At 36.2% G+C, this 27,336-nt stretch overlaps 1 protein-coding gene across 1 annotated transcript; it reads left to right on the top strand.

Moving 5' to 3' along the window:
- Positions 1-14,123: 14,123 nt before the first annotated feature.
- Positions 14,124-26,271, top strand: LOC128246379 (neuronal acetylcholine receptor subunit alpha-2-like). Its single transcript, XM_052964562.1, has 3 exons — positions 14,124-15,146; positions 24,442-24,539; positions 25,455-26,271. Exons 1-3 carry the CDS (start codon positions 14,124-14,126, stop codon positions 26,269-26,271), a joined length of 1,938 nt encoding a protein of 645 aa, XP_052820522.1.
- The last annotated feature ends 1,065 nt before the right edge of the window (positions 26,272-27,336 follow it).

Genomic DNA, 27,336 nt, shown 5'->3' with positions numbered 1-27,336 from the left:
TATCTGAGCTGGGCTCTCGGACCCAGATTTATACTGCCACTGTCAGTTGTTTTTTTACTTATATACACAAACAAGCAAAAATTGTTCATTTATTTTATTTACAAGGGGACCATGGGCGGGTCGTTCAGTGTGGGGGGGGGGAGCTGTAGGGCCTGTGTCCCCCCCCCCCAGTTGGCCCGCAAGTAAACTTAAAGGTTAATTTTTTTGTCAATATTTCTCAGAAAAAAATACTTAATTACGCCATAATGCACCAATTCAGACTAACAATATTTAAAATATTCTAGTGGGAGTACCCCTAAACCCCACTTCCCCCATTTTAAACATATTAATGTCATGCCCACTCGAGGGATCATGTCCAAAAATTTGTGCCCCTAAGTAACGCCCCTCTAACGCAAGTCCCTGTTCAAAACCTGCTCCAGCAAACCCACGAAACTTTTGTTGGACATCATAATGATATCCACCTAGTTTTGTCTGATGTTATACATTTACTATCTTAATAAGCATGTATGGTGTAAACATGTAATTTCAATACATCATTAAAACAAAATATCCATGTGGATGGAAGAACAGCCCTCCAACCCACTTGTGTCCCCCAGTTATGAATTACGGGATCTGCCACTGTGAACCATAACAATCAAGTGGGGGATTTCAAGAACATGAAAAAATAGATATCGTGAGTCTTAGATTAGAAAAACAAACGCGTGATTTTTCCCCTCCAAAAGGGCTAGGTCCGCTTCACCTAAATGTGAAAAAAAGCCCTGACTGTTGAGTGTGGGTGGGGTATAAAAGGTAGCAGCAAGTAATAATTGTTTATTAGCAATAAATTGACTTTATCATTAAAATACTTTATTAATTACCTATAAAATAATATTCGTTACTGTATAATGTACGAGTTATATGAAGTTGTAATCTAAGTGTATTTTATCCATACAGTTCCAGCTACAAGGTAAGAAACCTCTGGGGCATCTTAGTGAATAATTTCAACTTAATGAAAAATTAGATTTTTTTCTTCGTAAATTTTAAATTATCTAATATAACTTGCAATCTTAAACATTGCAAAAAGGCAAGAAAGTGTCCTCAAATGGTAGAATTTAAAATAGTGTTTATAGTAATTTAAAGCTGCACTCTCACAGATTGACAGTTTTGACAACCTTTTTTTGTCCCAGACTCGGCTGATTTTGGCAGCAATGCTTTCTATACAACTAATAAGATAACTCACACTAAAACAGATCTAAATTGTTTGGAAAACTGCCGACATTTTTCTTAAAACGTTACTGTAGTATCACTTTTAGCCATAAAACATAAATTTGCGAACGTAAAACTGAAAAACTGTATCTGATCTTTTGTCAGCAGTCTTATACCACTGGTATCCAGACATTTACGCAAAAAATGGCTAATTCCAAAACAAAAAATAAAAATAGTTGTCAACACGGTCAATCTGTGAGAGTGCAGCTTTAAAAGAAAAATAAGACAATGGGACTTTTCATTCTTGAAGTATAATTTAATGCTAATGACTTACATTTTGTTGTGTTTGAGTCAAGTATCATTTTGCATACATCTCATTTCATGTCATATGTGCGTATTAATTACTATTATATAGACAAAAACATGTTGTAATATCATATATTATTTTATTCGACATGAAATAATTTATAATCCATCCTGTTTCCAAATCATAGTCCATAATGTCATAATATAGATGATTCGTAATGTCCATAATAACGTTCGCAATGTCCATGGTCCAAAGTATCCATAATTGGTTTAAATAGAGCCGAGTGATATCGGAAATTTCCGAGACGTAAGGAAGAGTTAAGACATGGTTAAGGCGGAGTTAAGACATGGTTAAGGCGGAGCTATCTATAAATAAAATTAAATTCATCTCGTAAACATGTTCAACTGCGAATGAAAAGTCACCACCATACAATGGACTTTGTAGAACTACGAACTGAAATCTGTCTTCTACACACCGCAATGTAAAACTCGGCATGTGACTTTCACAGAATGACGTTTGTTTAACATACACAACTTTATAAACACGACTGAATCGTCTGTTGAATAGATGCAACGAGAATAAAACTCCAATTGGTACAATGAAAAATGAAAATGTGCAGTGTAAAATGTAAACATACAACCGACGAGTTGGCGGGTGTAAAATGTAAATTGGTAAATCATCAATGTTACAAACCGAAAATACACACATACACGTCTGGACTTTTGGCAACGAATAGCCTCCATACAACTTTAACTATGATGTACGTTTTATTCTGCTGCTCATGGGATTAACCGAATCAGTACAGCGGGCGGGCGGGCAGGTGTGTTCATAGCTTGAATGAGTAGACGGGCAGGCTTGAGAGCGAGTGAGCAAGTGCAATGCCATCATTCATATGATCTTATTTTGAATATTAAATATAATGAATCATCGCTCAAGCCATTAAGCACTCTCAGTGCTTCGTTGTTAACAGCATGTTGTTGTTGATTTTGACAATGCACAAGCAGGTTTACTAAGCGTCTTTGATAACGAATTACAAATGTTCTTGTTATATTTCCGCAAGTATTGAGATTCAAATTGTACCGCTGAGTTGAGATGTCAATCAAATTACATAGTATTTTTGGAACACCGATCTTTGAGAAAAAAATGCGAATCGATATTTATTAAGTAAGGCAATTTATGAAAATAACATGTTATCTTATTTCTGCTACAGGCGTTTGAGTTGATATATCAGCAATGAATATCTTATCTAACTGGTGAACTCTGTATGAGGTCGAAATGACATCCCCGCGCTACCCAGAATCTCGTAAACGAGTCGGCCTGACATCCCCGCGCTACCCAGAATCTCGTTTACGAGGTCGGCATGACATCCCCGCGCTACCCAGAATTTCGTAAATGAGGTCGGCATGACATCCCCGCGATACCCAGAATCTCGTTAACGAGGTCGGCCTGACATCCCCGCGCTACACAGACTCTCGTGAACGAGGTCGGCCTGACAACCCCGCGCTATCCAGAATCTCGTAAATGAGGTCGGCATGACATCCCCGCGCTACCCAGAATGTCGTACACGAGGTCGGCCTGACATCCCCGTGCTACCCAGACTCTCGTAAACGAGGTCGGCCTGACAACCCCGCGCTACCCAGAATCTCGTACACGAGGTCGGTCTGACATTCCCGCGCTACCCAGAATCTCGTACATGATGTCGGCCTGACATCCCCACGCTACCCAGAATCTCGTAGACGAGGCCGGCTTGACAACAACCTCCGCGCTACCCAGAATCTCGTAAACGAGGTAGGCCTGACATCCCTGCGCTACCCAGAATCTCGTAAATGAGGTCGGCCTGACATCCCCGCGCTACCCAGATTCTCGTAAATGAGGTCGGCCTGACATCCTAGCGCTACCCAGAATCTCGTAAACGAGGTCGGCCTGATATCAATGCGCTACCCAGAATCTCGTAAACGAGGTCGGCCTGATATCCTTGCGCTACCCAGAATCTCGTAGACGTGGTCGGCCTGACATCCCCGCGCTACTCAGAATCTCGTAGACGAGTTAGGCTGGACATGCCCGCGCCCGCGCTACCAGTTATATCGTAGACGTCGTCGGCTTGACATCCCCGCTCTTCCAGTTCTATCATTCCCGCACTACCAGTTATATCGTAGACGAGATCGGCTTGACATCCCCGCACTACCAGTTTTATCGTAGACGAGGTCGGCTTGACATCCCCGCATTACCAGTTAAATCGTAGACGAGGTCGGCTTGACATACCCGCAATACCAGTTATATCGTAGACGAGGTCGGCTTGACATCCCTGCATTACCAGTTATATCGTAGACGAGGTCGGCTTGACATACCCGCACTACCAGTTATATCGTAGACGAGGTCGGCTTGACATCCCCGCACTACCAGTTATATCGTAGACGAGGTCGGCCTGATATCCTTGCGCTACCCAGAATCTCGTAGACGTGGTCGGCCCGACAGGCTTGACATGCCCGCGCTACCCAGAATCTCGTAAACGAGATCGGCCTGACATCCCCGCGCTACTCAGAATCTCGTAGACGAGTTAGGCTGGACATGCCCGCGCCTGCCCTACCAGTTATATCGTAGATGTCGTCGGCTTGACATCCCCGCTCTACCAGTTCTTCTCTTATGTCCGTTTTTTAGGCATGAAGTGGCATTGCGGGACAAATACTGACAAATAATGCCTGTGGGTAGATTTAAGCACGGTGTTTCCAGTATATGCTACCGACAAACAGATAGAGTTTCGCCTTAAAATAGATGTAGCGACAGGTTTAAGATTGTACGTGTTTCATCTAGTTTAATCACTGTCACTGGCCGTTCCCAGTTATTTCCCAGTAACCAAGTTAATGATCAATCTATGTTGATGCATATGCAGTCTATTTCGGTTATTTGTACGATTTGTGTCACTCGTTCAAAGTCTTTTTGACCTTTTTGTGTTACTTACTTGACGCGTCAGTTGTGTTTGGCCTCTTTAAGTGTTTGCAACAGAAGACAATGCATTTAACGTTCCAACATGCAGTCACTCATGAATAACTTGATCATAATAAATACCAATTATCCAAGTTATATAGTAGTTATTTTTGATTGAGACGTCTGTTTGATTGGTCCTATCGAATCGTGTCCTATTTATAAGCAATTTATGTAAACGAGGAAATTAGTGTGTGAACAATAATGGCTCTTTGGACATTATCGAAATTCGAAATTTACTTATTAATAAAACCGATTAGCTGTAGTGTTGTGAATGTATGATAGAGAACAAACAATCTCAGATTGATATTTGTATGTATGAAATAGATTTAAAAATGTTTCCCCTCGAAGGACCTCTATTACCCATAAAACAATGCGGGTTTTTTGGTGTTTTATTTGTTGTCCTTCGAATGTTCACTTTAATAACAATAAATAACAATGAAAGCATGACAACTTACATATTTTTGCAAAGACGGCTCATGAGCCTGATCAATTTCAATGTAAGAGTAGTTCATATCAGACATTTGAAGAGATGAATAGTGGTTGTATTTATGCCTTCTCGCTGAGGCGTATTGGCGTGTTTACCTTATGCCAAAAAGCCAAAATGACAAACACTTTAAATATATATGTCGTTCTAGCGGACCAAAATGTTTTTTATACGTCGTTATTTTGTTGTTTGTTGTTCGGGTTGTGTTCGGGCGGTTTTACTTCGGACTTATGTCGACGTGTTTATATGTTTAGTCATTGAACTAGAAATGCTGATGTTTTGGTCAGATTACGTTGATCGAAGCGAATTGCGGATCCAGGTATGTACCTGTCAGAATCTTCGTATGAATATGTCGTATTTCAACGATTCCTGTCGATGGTAATCTATGGGTGTCGATAAAGTACACTAAGTACATGGCACCATAACACAAATAAAGACGGTCGATTTTTGGAGTACAGGTACACATCATAAACATTTCTTAGAGAGCGAATTTCTATTGTCAATCCAACTGTCTGAGCCAAGGGCATGGTCCGTAAGATTGACACTCTTGTTATTAAGTGCCTGACCGTTTCTGCTAACTTTAACGCGACGCAAGAACGCGTTTGTGGTGTCCCGTGACTATTTGTTGTAAGATCCTGTTTGTATGTTTATATACTTGTCAAGCATTATTACGTTCTGAAGTTACCGGAGTCGGTATTTTTCTTCTTACGCCATATACCATTCATGAAAAAATCAACCCAGTTGTTCGGTCGAGGGTGTCTCTTTATCCTCGCTTACCAAGGCTCTCATGTATATTTCTAGGTACCAATTGGCGATTGCAATGGCGGTGTTGGCAATTTAGGCGCAAACAATACAACGGGTTACTCCGGAATTAAGATATGGTTTAAAAAAAGGCACGTACATGTGCACGCATTCAGCGGCGGTTTCCCCCGTCATTGAGTCGGATGCCTGTCGATAGAAAATAATCATTTAAACGTTTCCTTCAAGTTTTACCTTGCCTTCCGGAGTTTTTCAAGTGGCATGCATATTAGCCTTGTCCCGCGTCGTCTCAGGGGTAACCTCGAGAGTACTTTGAAATGGTGATATCATTGCAAGCTTTTTTTCGTTTATGTGGTGATTTTCAACGCATAAAAAAGGATTTTTATGGGGCAAAAAGGCACACTTTCGCCGCATAAAAAGCAATTAAAACATATACTAGTACAATAGTGGTTGATAAAGTTTCATCAAGATCGGTCTTAGTTTTTTATGTCCACTTAACCAAACTTTGAACTAGACTTTTAGAGACGTAATTTTTGACAAAGATTAAGTAAGATCGGTTTAAATGTGAACCAAACCAATTGATCTTTCTGCGAAAACGTTTGAAATGACGTTTAACCCGACTAAAGGATGGAATAAATGTTACGACAAAGCGCAACACCGTCATTAGAGACATTCAGAAAACTGAATCGTCCTATGACGTAACATATATTCTTGCCTTATTGTCAGACTGACGGGCATGTACCCTTGACAATGCACACTTTCAACATGTACGTGAAGTAAGCGGCCATGCGTCCTAGCGGCGTGAAGTTATCGGCCTAGCGGCGTGAAGATAGCGGCCTAGCAACTTGGAGTTAGCGGCCTGGCGGCCTAGCGGCGTAAAGTTGGCGGCTTAGCGGCCTAAAATTGAATCCTATTTCAAAGCATGTATACATGCATTCTCTCTTAAAACAATGACATAGTAACTGTGTTTATGCACAAATTAACACATTGAAGCTATTATCAACATTTTTTTTTCAAAAATGTCGATAAAGTAGTCAGCTATTTTAAAGCATTAAACATGCCTGTTCTTCGAAAACAATGATATATTTACTGTTTTATGCACAAATAATCACTCTTAAGCAACTAACTTTTTTTTCAAAATAGTCGATCAAGCAGTTCAGTGGCCTAGGGGCCTAAAATTGGTTTCTAATATGAACCATTTATACATGCCTTTCCTTCTCTAAAAAATGAAAAAGGGATGTTTTCTATCACAAATCACCATCCTTTAACGAATGTCTGCATTTCGCCCAAAACTCGACCAAGCTGCCTAAAAAATCCATTATAGCGAATATCAGCATTTTTATTTTTTGTATTTAGCAAAATTGTTAAACCATAGATTTGTCATTGTTTTGGAAGAAAACGCATGCATACGTACCATTTTAGGCTGCTAGGCCGTCAGGCCGCTAACTTCACGCCGCTAGGCCGCTGAAGTGCTCGATCGCCATTTTTTTTAAAAGGTTTATAATTGCTTAAGAGTGATAATTTGGGCATAAACACAGAAAATATATAAAAATATAGAAGAAGAGGCATGTTCACATGCTTTAAAAAAGCTGACTGCTTGTTCGACTTTTTTTTAAATGTGATAATCGTCTCAGAGTGATAGTGTGTGCTTAATACTCAGTTAATATGTTTTTGTTTTATAAGAAAATAGGATATCATTTTAGGCCGCCAAGCCGCTAGGCCGCTTACTACATACTTTCAACGTCATTTCAAACTAATAATAGGGTCATCATGGACTTCTTTCTTTCATTGATTGTATTTAAATGCAATAGTCATTTGAACACTCTAAGGGTTTATTTTCAACTTCCATTTTGGCTCAATTTGCTTGCCAACTTTTCCCATATTTACTTTAAAATGACAGTAATATGCAACGCCCTAATCTTAATCATCACCATAATCAACAACATCATCACAACCACTATCATCATCACCACAATCACAACCACTACCACCACCATCATCATCCCCATCATCATCATCATCATCATCATCATCATCATCATCTCATCATCATCATCATCATCATCATCATCATCATCATCATCATCATCATCATCATCATCATCATCATCATCATCATCGTCATCATCATCATCATCATCATCATCATCATCATCACAACCATCACCATCATCTCCACAATCACAACCATCATCATCATCCCAACCACCATCATTATTACCAACGCCAGCATCATCATAACAATCATAATTATTATCATCATCATCATCATCTTGATCATCATCATCATCATCATCATCATCATCATCATCATCATCATCAACGTCATCACCATCGTTTTTGTTGAAATATTTTTAGCTTTATAATAAATGGTTAGGTTAATCCTCTTTCTGTGGCAAAAAGGCACAGTTGCACCCCATATAAGCAATTTCTGCTTTATGCGTTGAGCGTCGCCGCATAAACGTTTATGCGTTGAAATCACCTCATAAACGAAATAAAAAACACGTTTATGCGGCGATGCCGCTATGCGGCGTTACAGTGCTTAAAATTGTAAACATTATAATAACAGTCTCGGTATTGAAATTCGGCCTAGTCATAATGACTCATCCAGTCGTCGTTATGGATTGGTCACAATATCCGATTACTTAATACTATTCTTCAGTACCGTGCCCACCTGTACGATGGTTCTACCTTTATTGCCAGTTGTTGTACTTGAACCGAGAATTATTCGCGAATCAACTCCGAATTAATTTGCCCATGCGTTTTTCTTAAGGCAAATAATCTTGCCACGAGGAAATTTACCCGTTAGTGAATTATTCGAGTGTAGAATCTTTGGTCTTGTTTTTCTTAATAACTCGAGAATTATTCGAGGTTACTTTACTATTGTTTAAATAATCCTGGGGTATAGCTTGATTATTTTAATGATGTGAAAGAAATGCATACATTTGAAATCTGTCTGAACAATATAAATGAAAGCAATTTATAATGTTAATGCTACTGGCAAATATATTTTGATATGACAAACAAAATAACTTTATCGTATAACCTGTAATAGACTTCTAAATGTTACTCAAACAATGGGTTTCACACATGTTGTTATATAGGTGAAGGCATGGTTTATGAATTGGTATTGAATATATTATAATAGTATTTGAACGATCTGTTAACTCATATTATAACGTATAGGGTATTTCCCTAGGGTACACGCTAACAATTGGAGCCGTGAGCATTCACATACACGGATCGGTGATTTCCATAAAACATTCGGTATCAGTGTTCCCGGAATAGATGGTCAAACTCCATACAGATCTGGTGAATGTTAGTGGAACCAACGATACGTATCTTATACACAAGTGCACTTGCCTTGTAAATAAAATGAATGTAATTCACATTTATATTATATATGTATGTTCACGCTACAAACTGTAAATCGAAAACCAGGCCCTAAAGGAACATAAACTGAAAATGAACAATCAAATTATAAAAAAATGGAATTGTCCAGACAGATATCAAATGTATGCATTTTCCCAATCATTACTTATATAATTAAAGGTGAATTAATTGAATATCATCTATTGTTTTATTTTAACATAAGCTTGGTCATTTGATGTATTATGCAATTTGAAAGAGAACAATGAATGCATGGTATTGAATAACAAAGTAAGAAATTTAAAATTATTAATACTATTTATATTTATCAGTTATTTTCGTACATATTTTACATGTAAACGCCACGCGAAACAATGTTTAAAAATATCGCGAATAGCGCGGCCACCATTATAATTTATAAATGCTCATCCGGTCACTAACCACTCTCGTATACGACGTAGTCGTCTGCCAGACATTTGACGTCCAGTATTGCGACAAAGCAATCAGCCATTTTGAACGATTTTGCATGCACACCATTCAAAAAATCCAGCTTTACCCCAGGATTATTTAAACAATAGAAAACAACCTTCGAATAATTCTTGAGTAATTAAAAAAAAAACGGCCATATATTTTACTCTCGAAAAGTTCGCTAAAGAGTAAGGTTCCTCGTGGTAGGATTATTTGCCTTAAGAAAAAACGCATGGGGATTTAAATCGGAGTTAATTCGCGAATAATTTTTATTTAGGCAATGGCGTTTTTTTTCAAAAGGATGTATGATTATTTGGAACTTATTAATAATGAATTACTACTTTTTTGTACTGTTTAGAGAAGAACTTTATGCTAACAAATATCTGCGATTGAATGTTCTTTTCTGAGATTTGACCTGTTGTCGTAGGTTTTGGTCTGAGGTTACCCATATATAATTAAATTAATGTTAAACAACATACGGACAAGTATTCTGACCAAGTTTTATAACAATTGGATAAAGACTATTAAATGTATGTCATGGAATAAAAGCTTATCACAGAATTGTTAATGACACATCACCCAAAATCCCACACGACAAACCTTCCGCAAGGTATTTGACGTTCGGTCACCGTAAGTTTCTATTGATAAAGCCGGCTAAAATAAGAATACTTTTCCAAAGTATTGGAAAACGTTAAAAATACCTACGTCAGAGAACAATGTCATTTTATTGTTGATAAAAACCTCGAAAACCTGCTCGCAAATTCATTTGTATGCAGCAGAATTGACTTTCCAGCGTTTCTGCATATGAACAATTCTTCTTAAAGCTGATTAAAAATACAATAATCGAGATCGAAAGAAGCATAAATAACTTGATGAAATTTGCGACTTTTACAACATCGAGGGTTTACTGAGTATACCGTTACTTAAAATGACAAGAAACTAGACAAAGTGTAGAAAACGACTTGAAAAAATAAATACGTAAATTTATGTTGATGTAGTGCAGATAATACTAGTGCTATTATTATAACCGTGTAAATCAATTATGGTTTAATTAATGTTCTCCTTCTTAATTTTTGTTGAATGAAATATTCTAGTTCGATGGAATATGAACTATTGGTCCTTTAAACTGGAATATACTTATCATATAGTATTTAAAATTCATTTTTACCGACTATTCACCAATGTTTTGTTTGGGATATTTCTTTAAAGACAAAATTTATAGACAAAAAATCTATGTTTAAAGTAAGAAAAAAACGTGCATATATCCCTATAACAGTGGGGTTGTTAAGTATTAAGACCATTGTAATGTTGTTGTTTTTTAATTTCCTATTTTTTCAATATGGACGCTAAATTCGCAATGGGACATTCCCTATTGAAATAGACTTCCGAGCAAAGTTTTTATTAATAAATAACCCAAATGTGATTTTGTCATATAAATAATTTAAACAGTTGGTACTTCTGTTTGTAATATTGCTAGTAGAGGAGGCGCAGACCTTTAAAACATAATTTCAATCTCAAAATTCAATCCATTTTACATTTATATTATAAATGAGAAATTTACATGCAATATGCCAACATCCTTTAGCGATGACAATAATAATAGCGCAATAACAACAATCTCAAATGAAATGAATGCATAGATAGCGCGCTGAAACACGTTAGGTTCCAGTTCACTCGTGTTACACTGATCGTTTCAAGGCAATAATCCCATCATTTATCTGTTAAACTATTTTGATGCGTGTGTGGTCTGTTTGTGATGGGTTTTTTTTATTCATGTATGTGGACGTTTTGTGTCTCCAGTTTATGTCGGTTCGTGTCTCTAATCAGGGTTTATATTTGAGTATTCGACTACTGGGCTTGTCTCTGTAGTTTTAAGTGAATTATTTAAAACAACATCTGAATGTTGAACTCTACCATTCCAAACATAAAGTGAAGTGTGCTACTTTGATGACACTATTGGTCTCATCGATCTAACACTTACATCAAGGTCTTGCAACGTCTATTGCTGCTTCCAAATGACCAATCAACAGTATCTCAATTTATCATATATCTAATTATCTATACTACTGATTGCGACTTTTGACAATGGCAGTACAATGGCAGTGCTCCATATTGGTTAACATATATTAACTTCGTTATCCCTTCTCTGACATTTATCACCATAGACGCACGATATTGTTGAAATATCTGCACACAAGAGTTTTGATAACTCATACAGAATTGGCCGTCGACTGAGATTGCAAATTTTTATTTGTCATTTGTAGTACATTCCCATTAATGGGTCGGATGTGAAAACGAATAGCTTCCCAGAAGCCTACATAATGTTCCTTATCTTTTAATTACCAGTGTTATAGGGACATGCATAAAACCAACCCTCTATGATATAGGATCACTATATGCCTGTCTGCAAAGATTGATTACGACTTAAGGAGTTCGGCCAACTATGATGTGATTTTCTGATCCCTGGTTTCTAAATTCCTTTTTGGTATCATGGAAAGTGTGCCAAGTTAAGAGGACAAATACGCAAAAACAGTACCGAAACATATAAAACTAACAAGCTTTTTGTTCTTCAAAGATTATAAAATAGGTCAAAATAGGTCAATTCATGTCAGAATTTAGTTGAACTAAGAATTAAATGTACAAACTGCAACAACTTCATCTATTTGCTGTTTGGATAAGCTTATTTGTACATCGGATACATTAAAACCTTAATACGATGCTGCTACGTAATGACCATGTAAGTTTACATACATTAACATAAAAGAGAATCGCTACAAAATACTTAGGAAATGAAATGACATTTTTGTTTGTGCCTCTAAACAGGGTTTATTTTTGAGTATTTGACTACTGGACTTGTCTCTGTAGTTTTCAGTGTATTATTTAATGTCACATCTAAATATGGAGGTTGCCCATTCCAAACATAAAGTGGAAAGTGCTACTTTGACGACATCTTTGGTCACATCGATCTGACATTCACATCAAGGTCTGCAAAAATAGCCTTATTAGAAAGTGTTTGAATTACTGCCCTTACATATCGCTCGGTTTAAACTAGGTAACTACCATGTAGCCTCAAAATTTATTATTAGTTTTAAATAAAAATACAAGTTATTATTATTGCTTATATATTCAGACAAAAATGTAAAGGTCCATATTTCTGACTAATACATGTAGTTGTTATGCTAAAGTTCTCTTTTTGTGCATTTAATTTTTATGCCTGGGACATTTAGTTTTTTTATGATGGAGATTTAGTTTTGTATTGGCAAGTCATGCATGGGGGTTAAACATAATGGAAGATTGTAAAGTCTCCTGTTCTACTTAACCCACTACGAAGCGCTTGATGAAGTAATAAAATGGAAGCAAAACCCATATGGTACTCAATACAACATTGCATTCAGATGGCTCAGTTATGTCTTGTCTTATATTTAAAACAAAAATAAAGGACATGTTGATCTTTAAAACTGAATGTTCTGGAATAATACTTGTTTGCATTTTATGAAAGAAGCTTCATTATGTGTGGAAAGTAATTAGAAAGCATGGAACAAGTATAAGGTATTATTCAAAATAGATATTTTGTTGATATAAGGATTATCGAAGAAGGTGACAATGTCAGCATATATTGCCGAAAAGCTTGATTAACCTGACTTAATATTTTATGAATAAGGCTTCTTTTTACAACAAAAAACTTCAATTGAGTATGATTATCTATCAGTTTCGGTTTTGTGTTTGTTTATAAAGAAAGACAAATTACTCAAAAACATACAGACTATTTGATTATGACAAATATATTGCATGCAGAAACTGTCAATGTGTTGGGTATCCACCGTCTTTATACGCGGCGGAAAGGTGAGCTCTACGTCAAGCATGATCTGCGTGTACAAGTACTATTGGAAGACAAATAAAGTTCATGAGGGCAAATATGCCATAACAATATAACAAGTTATTGCTGCGTGTATTAAAATACAGCGTCACCAGACATCCCAAAATCAACGAATACCTTACGATGGTTCGTATGTTGAAGTAGTTTGAAATATATTTTTTATTTAAACAAATAACAAGAGGAAGTAATATTGTTTTAAATCATAAAGTTATTGTTCTTCTTCTATTGTGTTTAATCAAACATGTCATCCGGTTAGCATTGAAAACAACGTACAGTATCTATTATCCAGGAGCTATTTCTATCACCTGTCTCGGAAAACGGCTATTGACTAATGTATCTTTTATTATAGTGTCGGTTGGTTCAAACATAAGATCGAGGGTCGAGAACATATCCATTTTTGTGATTTTTGTGGACTAAGTAATCAACAACAATTGAACAGTAAATTGTTCACGCCCATCAGACACAAGTGGGAAACGCTTTTCTAGTTTACTGGAGATTTTGCAAAGTAATCGGTTATTTAGAACAGAAGGATTGTTGGTGTGTTTTTACGAGCTTCATTGTATTGAAAACGATGGCTAATACATGTTCTCTATGAATATGTAAACGTTTTTATTTTTCTACGAATATACATATGAACGGTTATAGTTTCTTGTTAAAAATTTAGAGGAATTATGGTTCAATTAACAAAAATGTTTGGTTTGTGTTTTGTTATCTCATGGTTAGGTAATTTCGTTGAAGGATCAGCTGGAACAACGGAGCCAATAACACCTGTGATTGCGCACGAATACTACTATATCGATAACAGTAACGACGGGACAAACAACTATGGATATTACTATTACGAGGAGACAAAAGATAGTACACCACTTAGCATTCTCGGGGAGATGTCAACAGGTTATTTCACTAAAACTCCGCAAAACACACAAAATACGCAACCAAGCTCTACCCAGAGATCAGTGGAGACAATGACATCCTCGCTATTTACGTCTTCAATCACCACCCACGGTTCAGTCGAGACTATGACATCCTCGCTATTTACGTCTTCAAGCACTACCCACGGTTCAGTCGAGACTATGACATCCTCGCCAAGTACGTCTTCAATCACTACCCACGGTTCAGTCGAGACAATGACATCCTCGCCAAGTACGTCTGCAAGCAGAACGCCTCAAAGCTCTACCCAACCTATGGGGGGGAAAACTACCATTCCGCCAAATACGCCTGCAAGCTATACCCACAGCATAGTTGAAAAAACGACACTGTCTCCAAATACACCATTGAGCTTTATTAACGCTTTAGATGACAAAGTGACAGCTTTACCAAATTCGTCTGTAAGCTCTACCATCCGTCAAGATGAAGAAACGACATCCCCGACAAATACACCAGCAACTGAAGTCATTGCATCCAACTTAAAAAAAGTTCCTCTGAATAAATTTGACGTTGCTAAATTATTTTATAAAAAGTTGCTTAATAACTATGATCGCAGAATAAGACCGATCCAGAATCAAACACATCCAGTATATGTGAATACAAAGTTTGTACCGCTTTCGTTGATTGACTTCGACACTTACGAGCAAAGGTTTTCGATGCTGGGCTACTTTCGAATTCGTTGGACCGACGAGCAGATGGTGTGGCGACCAAAATTTTATAAGTACATAAACACGGTTAAATTCGCCTCTGCAGATATCTGGACTCCAAATATTGTCATTCAAAAGGTTTGTTGTTCAAATAACTTTATCTAAAAAGGGATTGTTTTTGGGGGAGAAGGTAAAAGAAAATGTTGAATATTTACAATTGAAAGTCAGTTGTCACAAAAGGTGTTTCCAACTATCAGTACCTTGCACATCACGTAAAAAAATACGAAAAACTGTGTAGAATGTAATAGTAAGATGACATAAATTAAAATTTTAATGATCAATAATTAGCAGAGTCGAACTGAGTTAGAATACAACCTCATTGACTGACACATTCTCATCGCAAACTCTGACGCAGGGAGTGTGTATCAGGTGAGGGGTGGTTGGGGGACCTTAAACACCCGCGAAAGTTGAAATTCTTAATGACTCAGCTTAGAACTTAATCATTGCTTATCTGCAATTTAATTAGCTGCAAATGTAGGTTGTATCCAAAATGACATAAAATGCGTATTCAGTAAAGAAAAGAACACATTGAATAAATATCTTAGTACCGTCTAAGTAAAGGTCGGGGCTACCACCTTGATATGTTCAGTAAAAGTAAGAAATTGAGTTAAAAGTTGATAATCCATATGTTAATTATTGGTACTACCACAATGAGCTCACCGTCTTTTGCATAAGACGATCCTATGGACTTAACGGTACTAATTGCATTTATTCAGAAAAAAACAACTTGATTATTGTAATCTTATAATGATTTTACCAATGGAAACCGCCGGAATAATCCCAGTAGCCTTAACCTTCACCAAGTTGTTGTTTAAAGGTACACGGGTCAAGGCCACAGATACAATAAATGAGAAATACGGTCTCAAGTTGCAATTCAGTATGTAATTGGAAATTAATATAATAAATTATTTTATTTATTTATAAATAAATGTTATTGCTTTGAAGACTATCAAGATGCGCACGTATTCGATACGAAAGTGGTGCGGGAATTCCACCCATCTTAGTGGCTTAGTGGCTAGCAAGAGGGCAAAAGGAACCGTGCCCTCCCCCTCCCCAGTTGGCCGGCAATTGAACCCTAAATCACCTTATTAAAACCTTAAATTGATTCCCGAACAATTGCAACGATAATATTTATATATGGTAATGTACACAAAAAGAGTATGAAAATACGTATGTCCACTTCATAACATGTATAAAAGCATTCTTGGATGATGGTTTGAAACGCATTATCGATCTTAATTATAGTGTCTTTTCAAAACCACAGAGAAAAAAGTGTTTAGCGGGTTTTACTGTTGTGCCCCCAATCCCAGGTAGCATCTTCCTGGATCCGCCACTGCCTCTGATGATCCCGAAGGACCCTGAACATATTTTAGTATTCTAAGGACTATCAGTTGGTGGGGGCTTTGTTTGATCTCCATCCATAACCATCCATCCGAACCGCAAACAAGTTATATATTAGCCAATTTTATAAAACTGGTTAACGTTTGGTTTGGTCAAAGTTATCCAAAATGTTTATTGATTGGTCAATATTTATCAAACGAATGCTTTTTACCAATTAAATTACTTGCATGTGCAAATAACCAAAGATAACCTACGGATAAAGTATCCAATTTTACATAATTTGCCCCAGTGTTTCCATTTAGCAGAATGTTGAGTTTCCAATACACTATGTGTATTCTTAGAATGGGTGTTGCAACCATGATGCTGAATTTCCATTATACTATGTGTATTCTTTGAATGGGTGTTGCAACCATGATGTTGAGTTTCCAATACACTATGTATATTCTTTGAATGGGTGTTGCAACCATGATGTTAAGTTTCCATTAATCTATGTGTATTCTTTGAATGGGTGTTACTACCATGATGATAAGTTTCCATTATACTATGTGTATTCTTTGAATGGGTGTTGCAACCATGATGTTGAGTTTCCATTAATCTATGTGTAATCTTTGAATGGGTGTTGCAACCATGATGTTGAGTTTCCATTATACTATGTGTATTCTTTGAATGGGTGTTGCAACCATGATGTTGAGTTTCCATTAATCTATGTGTAATCTTTGAATGGGTGTTGCAACCATGATGTTGGGTTTCCATTAATCTATGTGTAATCTTTTCATGGGTGTTACTACCATGATGTTGAGTTTCCATTAATCTATGTGTAATCTTTGAATGGGTGTTGCAACCATGATGTTGAGTTTCCATTAATCTATGTGTAATCTTTGAATGGGTGTTACTACCATGATGTTGAGTTTCCATTAATCTATGTGTAATCTTTGAATGGGTGTTACTACCATGATGTTGAGTTTCCATAAATCTATGTGTATCCTTTGAACGGGTGGTGCTACCATGATGTTGAGTTTCCAATGTACTATTGGTATCATTCAAACGGGTGTTGCTACCATAATGTTGATTTTCAATGTACTATTGGTATCATTCAAACGGGTGTTGCTACCATAATGTTAAATTTCAAATGTACTATTGGTATCATTCAAACGGGTGTTGCTACCATAATGTTGATTTTCAATGTACTATTGGTATCATTCAAACGGGAGTTGCTACCATGATGTTGAGTTTTCAATGTACTATTGGTATTATTCAAACGGGTGTTGCTACCATGATGTTGAGTTTCCAATGTACTATAGGTATCATTCAAACGGGTGTTGCTACCATAAGGTTAAATTTCAAATGTACTATTGGTATCATTCAAACGGGTGTTGCTACCATAATGTTGATTTTCAATGTACTATTGGTATCATTCAAACGGGTGTTGCTACCATGATGTTGAGTTTTAAATGTACTATTGGTATCATTCAAACGGGTGTTGCTACCATGATGTTGAGTTTTCAATGTACTATTGGTATCATTCAAACGGGTGTTGCTACCATAATGTTGATTTTCAATGTACTATTGGTATCATTCAAATGGGTGTTGCTACCATGATGTTGAGTTTTTAATGTACTATTGGTATCATTCAAACGGGTGTTGCTACCATAATGTTGATTTTCAATGTACTATTGGTATCATTCAAACGGTTGTTGCTACCATAATGTTGATTTTCAATGTACTATTGGTATACTTTGAACGGATGTTTCTACCATGATGGTGATTTTTCAATGTACTATTGGTATCATTCAAATGGGTGTTGCTACCATAATGTTGATTTTCAAATGTACTATTGGTATACTTTGAACGGATGATGCTACCATGATGCTGAGTTTGGTATCCTTTGAACGAGTGTTGCTACCATGAGAACTACTGTTTATACCATGATGTTAATTTTATTATGTACTATTAGTATCATTCAAACTGGTGTTGTTGACATAATGTTTAGTTTCCAATGTACTATTGCCATCATTTGAACTGGCGTTACTATCATGATGTTGTGTTTCCATGTACAATTGCCATCAAATTTAACTGGCGTTGTTATCAAAATGTTGCGTTCCAAAGTACTATTGTCATCCATTGAACGGGTGGTGCTATCATGATGTTGCCTTTCTAAGTACTACTGGTATCCTTTGAACTGGCGTTGCTATAATGATGCTGCGTTTCCAAGTACTATTGCCATCAAATTTAACTGGCGTTGTTATCACAATGTTGCGTTTCCAAGTACTATTGTCATCCTTTGAAATGGCGTTGTTATCATGATGTTGCGTTTCCAAGTACTATTGAAATCATTTGAACTGGCGGTGCTATTATGATCGTGCGTATCCAAGTATTATTGGTATCCTTTGAACTGGCTATGCTCTCATGATGTTGCGTTTCCAAGTCCTATTGTCATCCTTTGAAATGTCGTTGCTATCATGGTGTTGCTTTTCCAAGTACTATTGTCATCCTTTGAACTGGTGTTCCTATCATGATGTTGCGTTTTCAAGTACTGTTGGTATCCTTTGAAATGGCGTTGCTATCATGATGTTGCGTTTTCAAGTACTATTGGTATCCTTTGAACGAGAGGTGCTACCATAATGTTTAGTTTTGATATTATTTTAACGGGTGTTACTACCATAATGTTGAGTTTCCGATATACTATTGATATCATTTTAACGTGTGATGCTTCCATAATGTTGAATTTCCAGTGTCATATTGTCATCCTTTTAACGGGTGTTTCTACCAAAATGTTGAGTTTGAGATCATTTGTTTGCATCATGTTTTTTTTCATTCCCTTTTTTAAATTTGTAAGTAGAATGAATTTAGAATCTTTATATGCCTAGAATGCCTTTGTTTGAGTTTGGTACACTTATGACATATTAATAATCTACTGTACTTAGATAACGCTTATAAACATGTAAGAATGTCATTTCGGTCACCAGTTACCTAAACATGAAGTTGCGGGATAAGTTCGTACCTTGATTAAGAATCGTATTGATATTCTTCACGCTGCTGGCCGCAGAGTTTTAAAACAATATATATTTGAATTTGTAACAGAGTATTATTTTTATGCGGGTGGGTATTTCGTTTCCTACAAACTCAGTTTTTCTTTTTTCTTTTTTTATTTGTTAAATAAAATGAGTTCCATTAAAAAACTGCTTTCAAACTTTAGAAATGAATATGAAGTTGAAAAGAAGGAAATTTAAACTTTGATGTTGTTTTTTTTTAATTTCTCATATCAAATAAGCTCCATTTATAAAAAAAAAACTGCTTTCAAAGTTTGGAAATATATTGATAGTCGAAAGGAAGAAAAGGAAATTTTAACTCTTTAAGTAAACTGTCCTGTTTATATGTTACTTTTGTTCGTTATCCATTTGAGAAATTAAAGCTCAAAGAGCCAATCAACGATTAAAACCAATCCCTCGATAACCAATGAAAATCACGACCAATATATATTGTTTTAAGAATAACTCGATATGTGACTCAAAAAACGGCTTCCACTTATGCATGTTTTATTTAAGTATCAGTTTGTTTAAATAATATGCATAATCCTATTGGCATTCAAGTTGAATAGATAATACACAAGACCTGCACAGTAAAACTTAAATACCCATTAGACGCAACTGACATCACTGTGATAGTCGGATAAAGATTATTTCTGAACAGAGGATTTTTTTTTTCATTTACAAAGACGCGATCTTCTACAAAATGATTGCTTATATTCTTTGAATATATACACGATTTAAAGCTTTAATTTAAAAGATACTTTTTATTTATTCAGGAAAAAAATGGTCCCTCTATTATTAGAACGCGATCTTCTACAAAACGATTGCTTATATTCTTGGAACATATTAGCGATGTAAAACTTTAATTTGATAGATGCTTGTTATTAAATCAGGAGAAAAAAATGGTCCCTCTAACAAAAGTGCTGGTTTCATGTATGTTTATGGCATAGTGTGATTATTGCATTATGAAACAGACCGATCAAGCCCCAGTTGTAGAAGTCCAACTGGTTCCTGAATTATATGATTATTATGAGGACTATTCCGTATCGGATGATTTGCGAAATTGGTTGACTACAAAAGCTACTAAAGAAAACGGGCAAATGAGCGCAATCGAAACTGGAACTAATAAAACTACACTCAGTGTGCAAGCTTCAGAGACAAGTTCCCGTGAGTCCACAAACAGTACACGGGACCTTCAATCGACATCCGGACACTTTTTTACAACTTCAACTTCAACAACTTCCCCGACGTTTGTGTAAGGGCTACCAGCTATTGTGCCATCCGATAATAATACGACTATGTGAAAGAAACGACATCCGAATACAAATATTATTACACATATTACAATGATGAAATGACAGAGGAAAGTACAACATATGATATCATCGAGAAAGCGTCACGAACCTATTCCACTTCAACTTTGACAACTCGACCAATCACCGATCCATCAGCAGATATACCGTTCCTCTACGACTATATGCCATTTGATATCCAGCCTTTTGAAGACGGGTCCTCTATTTCTAGTTTCGAAGAGCTACCGGAACAAAAACATTCAAGCCTAGATGAAATGTCAACAGACTTTAGCAGCACCCATGGCAAAACAACAACTCACACAAATCTCGGGCAAACAACATCTATCTACCCAACAACAGCTGATTCATTTACCACAAAGATAGGTCGTCTCGCAAAGTTCGAAGAAGCGAAGTGGATGTATTCAAGACTCTTGACTAATTATGATACAAGAATACGACCGATTCAGAATCAAACAAAGCCTGTTTATGTTAATACAAAGTTTGTTCCTCTTTCTGTGATAGAATTTGACACTTCCAAGCAAAGATTTTCGATGCTTGGTTACTTTCGAATTCGTTGGCCTGACAAACAGATGATCTGGCGTCCACGGTTTAATCCAGTATATTGACCACGTAAGGCTTGCTACTACAGAACTCTGGACCCCAAACATTGTCATTTCTAAGGTATGTTAAGGACTATGACGCCAATATTATGTTATTTTAGTTCTATTCCTAGTTAAAGTTTCTTTGTTTAATTGATACACTTTGTTTATGTTGTATTCTTAACAAGATTTGACACAGAAGTTTCAGCTGTAATTGTTTATCTTTATCTATCTGCTATGGTATTTTTTTAAAATAGGCACATGTCTTTTTACTTTAATGTTATCGCTTAACGCCATACGCCATGCAATTTCAACTCTTATGTAAATCTGTCACAGGACAGGACTTTATGACGCTTGTTTTCCAATCCTATGTTTTTAGATGTATTGCATGTAAGTTGATTATAATGATGTTAAACTATTTCTTAATACATATGTGAAGACTTACCTCGATATATGAGCTTATCATGAAATATTTCATCTTTAAATGTTAATAGCGATGACGTTAACTTTAATAACAATCGGCCAATTGTCTTTAAAACTAGACTCACGGGTAAAGTTTTAACTGGTCTTCTTGCTTGCCTGACGCAGAATGCAGATTGTGAGTCGCTCGGTGCCCGGCCAATGCCATAGGTGAATATGAAAGATTGCGGAATATAAGCAAAAATTCTCATGTTCAAAGCCGCATCGCACGCGTGTATTTCAGGATTTCATTTCGCATTTGACCGCTTAGCTGCGCAATGTATAGTAACCAGGAGGCTATTCCGGATACCATTTTACCCCAACTGGCTGCCAGTAGCTATACCAGATATTTACGCAGCATTTTGTTTTATTTCTGAAGCTTTCATGTTTTTAATAGCGACGTCTCCATTCTACATTCTTTGAATTTGCCGAAATAAATTGTGTCTTTATCGGGATATCGTATGCTCTGTTTGTTCGCGCCTGCATTTTCTATTAACATCGCTCCTCGTGATGTTTTGCGGTGAAATTTAAAGTTTTTTTAGATGAACTAAGATATAAAATCGTGGTATATACCTGGTTCCCGCTTTGTATTCCGCCGTTGTGGTAATGAACTCTTGGACTTTAAGAAGCGAGACTGAAAACCATTTCTGGTTACATCTCAATTTTGTAAAATCGATATCATTGATATGAATTTTATCCAATTTGTATACATTCTATTTTCTTCGGCTAATTCAATGCTCATGCTTGTCATTATTTGCCATAAACCAAACTACTCTAAACCACCAGTAATCTTATGTTTCGCTTACCCTTCTAAGCCGGTACCTCCAAAGTTTATTAATAGACATACTTAAAAAAATATAGTACATGTCCTTGTAGTCAAGTGACACTCATTTGTCCAGTTAAGTAATTGTTGATAATAGTTACATTTAAATAAACATGCTACCAGTGTTTGTAGTAGTGTGACGCTACGGTGTCCAGTTAAGTGTTTGTTAATTGTAACCTTGGCCTTTGGGTCTCTCAAACGGGTAATTGTTATGTTTCGGCTACTGGGCTTGTTCCAGTAGTTTCCATTCTATTACTGTAAAGTGTTTTGTATGAATTTAATTTTACCTGACGGAATTATTTCAACTTAATAAAAGAAAACAGAGAAAACGATGAGACAAGCCCGATAATCGATTTATTTACTATAACAATTTGATAATCGATAAACTTTGAAATCCTGCATCACTGAAATAACCTCAATTAGATTGTGTAAAAAGTGAAAACTGTTTTGCAGGTATAATCGCGAATAGTAATTCGATATTATTCGGTTCTTCTAAATAATAGTGCTACTGGTAAATGGGTCATGCACTCTATGACAAATGTATGTGTCATGAAAGCAAAGTTTTAACTGAAAGTTCCATTATATTTCGTTTTTTTCCTACTATTTATAGGTGTATGCAAAGTGCTATTGATTCAATATATTTCCAAATGGGTCCAATTTTTTTATGTTTTCCGTTTTTGAAAGCTAAACTACTATCAACAACAATAATGGATATTTACCCCTTTGTTGAAACGCATCAAAACCCCTCGGCCATAGTTCTGCAGTGTCGTTGTACAATAAATACACGCAACAACTTTTCAAAAGTTGGTCTCGTCTTTGATGTCCAATAAAACTTTGCTTTACAACAGTGCACGTTAAAGAACCAGGCCGGCTCTTACCAAGGCTACATTCTGTCTGTGCACGAAGACCTGATCTGACTAACAATCTCATCGGAGCACTTGCCAAATGGGCATTATCTGAGTGCGAGTAAAAATACACATACACACCCTCTAATGGGTCAGAATCCAATTTTCAATTCATTTTCAAGTGTTTACAGGAAATTAACTTGAACGTTTTAACGCAAATAGCATGCATATTCGTGTCAAACCTAGTTTAAGTCTTATCTTCACCACGTGACCTTTATCATAACAATTTGAGCCGTACTCTTTTTTTTGAAGCTCCAACATTGAAATCTGGACAATGTGCACACTTTTCCAAACACATTTTTCGATATTGTCCTTTAATGACACTGAATGGTATCTTTTAACCTACCTTATTTGTTGAAGCTACATCAATAAAAAAACAACTACAAAATTCTGTGAACTAATTTCTCTATTGTCTTTGGTCGAATATTGATGTTAAGACCCACTTTCTGAATTTTGAAACTATATCAAACGTTTTGCTTTTGCAAATGTGTCGTTTCTTTGCATGTCATTGGCTGTAAATCTGTCATCCACTTTTTATTTGTGATACTTAATCATTGCAATGTCGACAATTTTGACAGTTGTAAAAAAGTATTTCAATATTTTCTTTGTATTGCATTACAATTAAAGATATAATTTTTATACAGCAATAACATTTCACTGGATGTGGACTGGTAAAAATACACAATCGCGACAAACACGGGTGCTTTCATAAAACGGTTATGGAAAAAGTTTGAACAATTCGAAATTGTAAACATGGGGTGAGCAATCTAGGACCTTATTCGCCCGTTATTTGTAAAATCTACTAATTTCAATTATAAATGTTAATCTTTGATAGATCGACCTTACTCTATGGCAAGAATCCTCGAGTTTTGTAAGATTGAGTAAACATTCTCCTGCTATCTAAATTATTTTTTTCTTATTTCAGTCCTTTCACGGACATGGCGACGTGGGAAATCCCAAAACGGACGTTCTAATGGTTTCTTGGAACGGTATTGTCCAGTGGGTACCGGAATCAACATATTCGTGAGTTGATGTGTTTATATAGAAACATGCATGGTTTATTGTATGTGTGGAAAACTCTTGTTAATTTAAATAGTTTCAAAATTGTGTTTTAAAGAAGAGTGTTCGTTGTATCTAAACTGGCATAATATAAAAACGTTACAAATACTGATACCTTATATACATTAAAATAACTTTAGAAAAACTTGGAAATTGAATCTATCTAGATGTTTTACTAAGGAAATTAGAATGGATTTGTGTCAGATAAGATTGTCGCCACATAAAATACAAGAAAACATGCCGATATGGCCGTATTGATATTGCCGATCGTCAATGTACCTTGTGTAACTCGAACAATAAAGAAGATGAAATCCACTTTGTCATCATAAAGCCTGTGTATTACAATATCAGGATAGAGTTCATCAAACGATTTTTATTAGAAGTATGTACACGTTGGTTCAATTAATAAATACGCAAACGAAATATTTATAACAAAAGGTATAAGTATATTTATTTACCAAGCATTTCTCTATATATGATTTCTTTACGATTATAAAGTAATATATGAAATTTGCCTCCCAAATCCATACTTTTCTTCTTTGTTTTTAGGTAAATATTCATTACTTTTTAGTATTCGATATATATCATTTCTACTTCTGAAACAATTTTCTTATCTCTTTTTTGGTGTTTCTATATTTTCCTTGTAATATGCTTTTTATCAAATTGACTATAGTATTTAAATTCTGATGCATATCATATTTTGCTTAGAAATTAACAGGCGTGTGACATTAATCGATCCTGTCTTTCTGCCTGTCTGCCTGCCTGCTTGCCTGCTATTTTTCATCAAACACATTAACGAATTTCTTGCTTGTTTACTTGTGTTTTCCTGGTTTGTCTGCTAGTCGATTGACCTTTTACTAATAAGTTTTCATGTTTCAGGGTTGTGTGTGACGTCGATATACAGTACTTTCCGTTTGACGACCAAACCTGCACGGTTACGTATTACGCTGCAGATGAGACGGTGGACACCGTAGAACTAGATCATTATCTCGGTACCGACATGTCTGAGTACTCAGAAAACCCCTCCTGGATTATCGTTGGAGCTTCCCGCAAGCGATACGTAAAGAAAAATAACTGGTACATAGACGTGGAGTTCCGCCTTCAGAGACGTGCCAACTTTGCGGCGTTTACGTTGATTACTCCTCTAATGATGTTAGCTTTCTTAAACATCTGTGTCTTTCTCGTGCCTATAAATTCGGGTGAGAAAGGGTCTTTCTCGGTAACAATGTTCTTATCATACGGAATCTTCTTTACGATGATCAGTGACTCTCTGCCCCATAACTCTTTGCAGATATCGTTCTTTATCCTGTTAATTGTCGCATTGCTCTGTCTAAGTGTCGTTGCGGTTTTCTACACAGTTATTCAAGCTAAACTGGTCTCAGTCATTGGCTCCAAGCAGTGTCCTATCACATGTCTCCGCAAACTTCGTTGGTCGAAAGTCAACAAGGTAAGTCCCATTGAACACTACATCGAGACCGGTAAACAAGATCCCGAAGATGAGCCTTACACTTGGAAAGATTTCCTTGAACAGCTTGACACTTTTCTGTTCGTTTTGTTTCTGATCATTATTCTACTGATTACTGCTTTATTCTTCGCAATCCTTATGCGACACGTTGCAACTGTCGATAACATGTTTGATGAGGATCCAGAGACCACCATGCGGACAACTCCAGTAACAACTGTTGCATCTGTCTGAGATCACAACGCAAACAACAATGATCACAACTGTAGCATCTGTCTGAGACCTACACGATAACTACAACAATCACAACTGTAGCATCTGCCTGAGACCACCACGCGGACCACACCAATCACTACCATTGCTTCTACCACTTCTGTTGCTTTTATCCTAGAATTACATACTCAATGTCTTTGCATACTTCTAACCTAAATGAAATTAGCAAATATTCACTCTTCAATTTGTTTTATGTCTGCGCTCTTTTTCTACATTATTTCATTCAGTTTTCATTTTGACATATCACTCATGATCATATTTGTCTTTACCTTTTTATTAGATATCAACAGTTTTGCTTCGATGAAGGCTTCCCAACGAACTGCTCCTATAAAGGCTTTCCAACGAACTGCTTCATAAAAAGCATAATACTGCTACAAACAAAAGATTCCATCTAAATTTACTGAAATTTTATTCAATAAAATAAATAGGTGGCATATGCAGGGCAATTACTTTCATTTTCATGTATCACTTATGATCATATTTATCTATACCTTAAGTTTAAACAATTTTGCTTCGATAAAGGCTCCCAATGAATTGCTTCGATAAAGCCTTTCCAACGAATAGCTTCGATAAAGGCTTTCCAACGAATTGCTTCAATAAAGCCTTTCCAACGAATTGCTTCGATTAAGGCTTTTGATGAATACTTTCCAACGAATTTATTCGATAAAGGTTGCCAGCTCATTGCTTCTATAAAGACTTTTCAACGAACTGCTTCGATGAAGACTTTCCGACGAATCGCTCCGATAAAGGCTTCCCATCGACCTGTTTCGATAAAGGCTTTTCAAACGAATTGCTTCAAATAAAGCTTTTCAGAAAATTAAGCTGTTTCGACAAATACTTTCTACAAATATTGGTTGTTCGATAAAGGCAAATAAAATTACAAAGTTAATAAAGAGATCCGAAATTGATAAATAAGACGATATAAATTGGTAAATGCTCCGCACATAGCAGCTCGTAATCATAACCGCCGAGCTAACCAAGACTGTTGATAAATGCTTATTGCATTACTAGTATATATAATTCTGT

Source organism: Mya arenaria, chromosome 9, assembly GCF_026914265.1.
Source record: "Mya arenaria isolate MELC-2E11 chromosome 9, ASM2691426v1".
Lineage (NCBI taxonomy): Eukaryota > Metazoa > Mollusca > Bivalvia > Myida > Myidae > Mya > Mya arenaria.
The sequence above is the reverse complement of the archived record's forward strand: the minus strand, read 5'-3'. Positions and strand labels throughout refer to the sequence as shown.

Coding starts and splice junctions, on each gene's coding strand:
- LOC128246379 (XM_052964562.1), top strand. CDS start 14,124: ATGTTTGGTTTGTGTTTTGTTATCTCATGGTTAGGTAATTTCGTTGAA. Junction 15,147..24,441: donor CAAATATTGTCATTCAAAAG/GTTTGTTGTTCA, acceptor TTCTTATTTCAG/TCCTTTCACGGACATGGCGA. Junction 24,540..25,454: donor GTACCGGAATCAACATATTC/GTGAGTTGATGT, acceptor TTCATGTTTCAG/GGTTGTGTGTGACGTCGATA.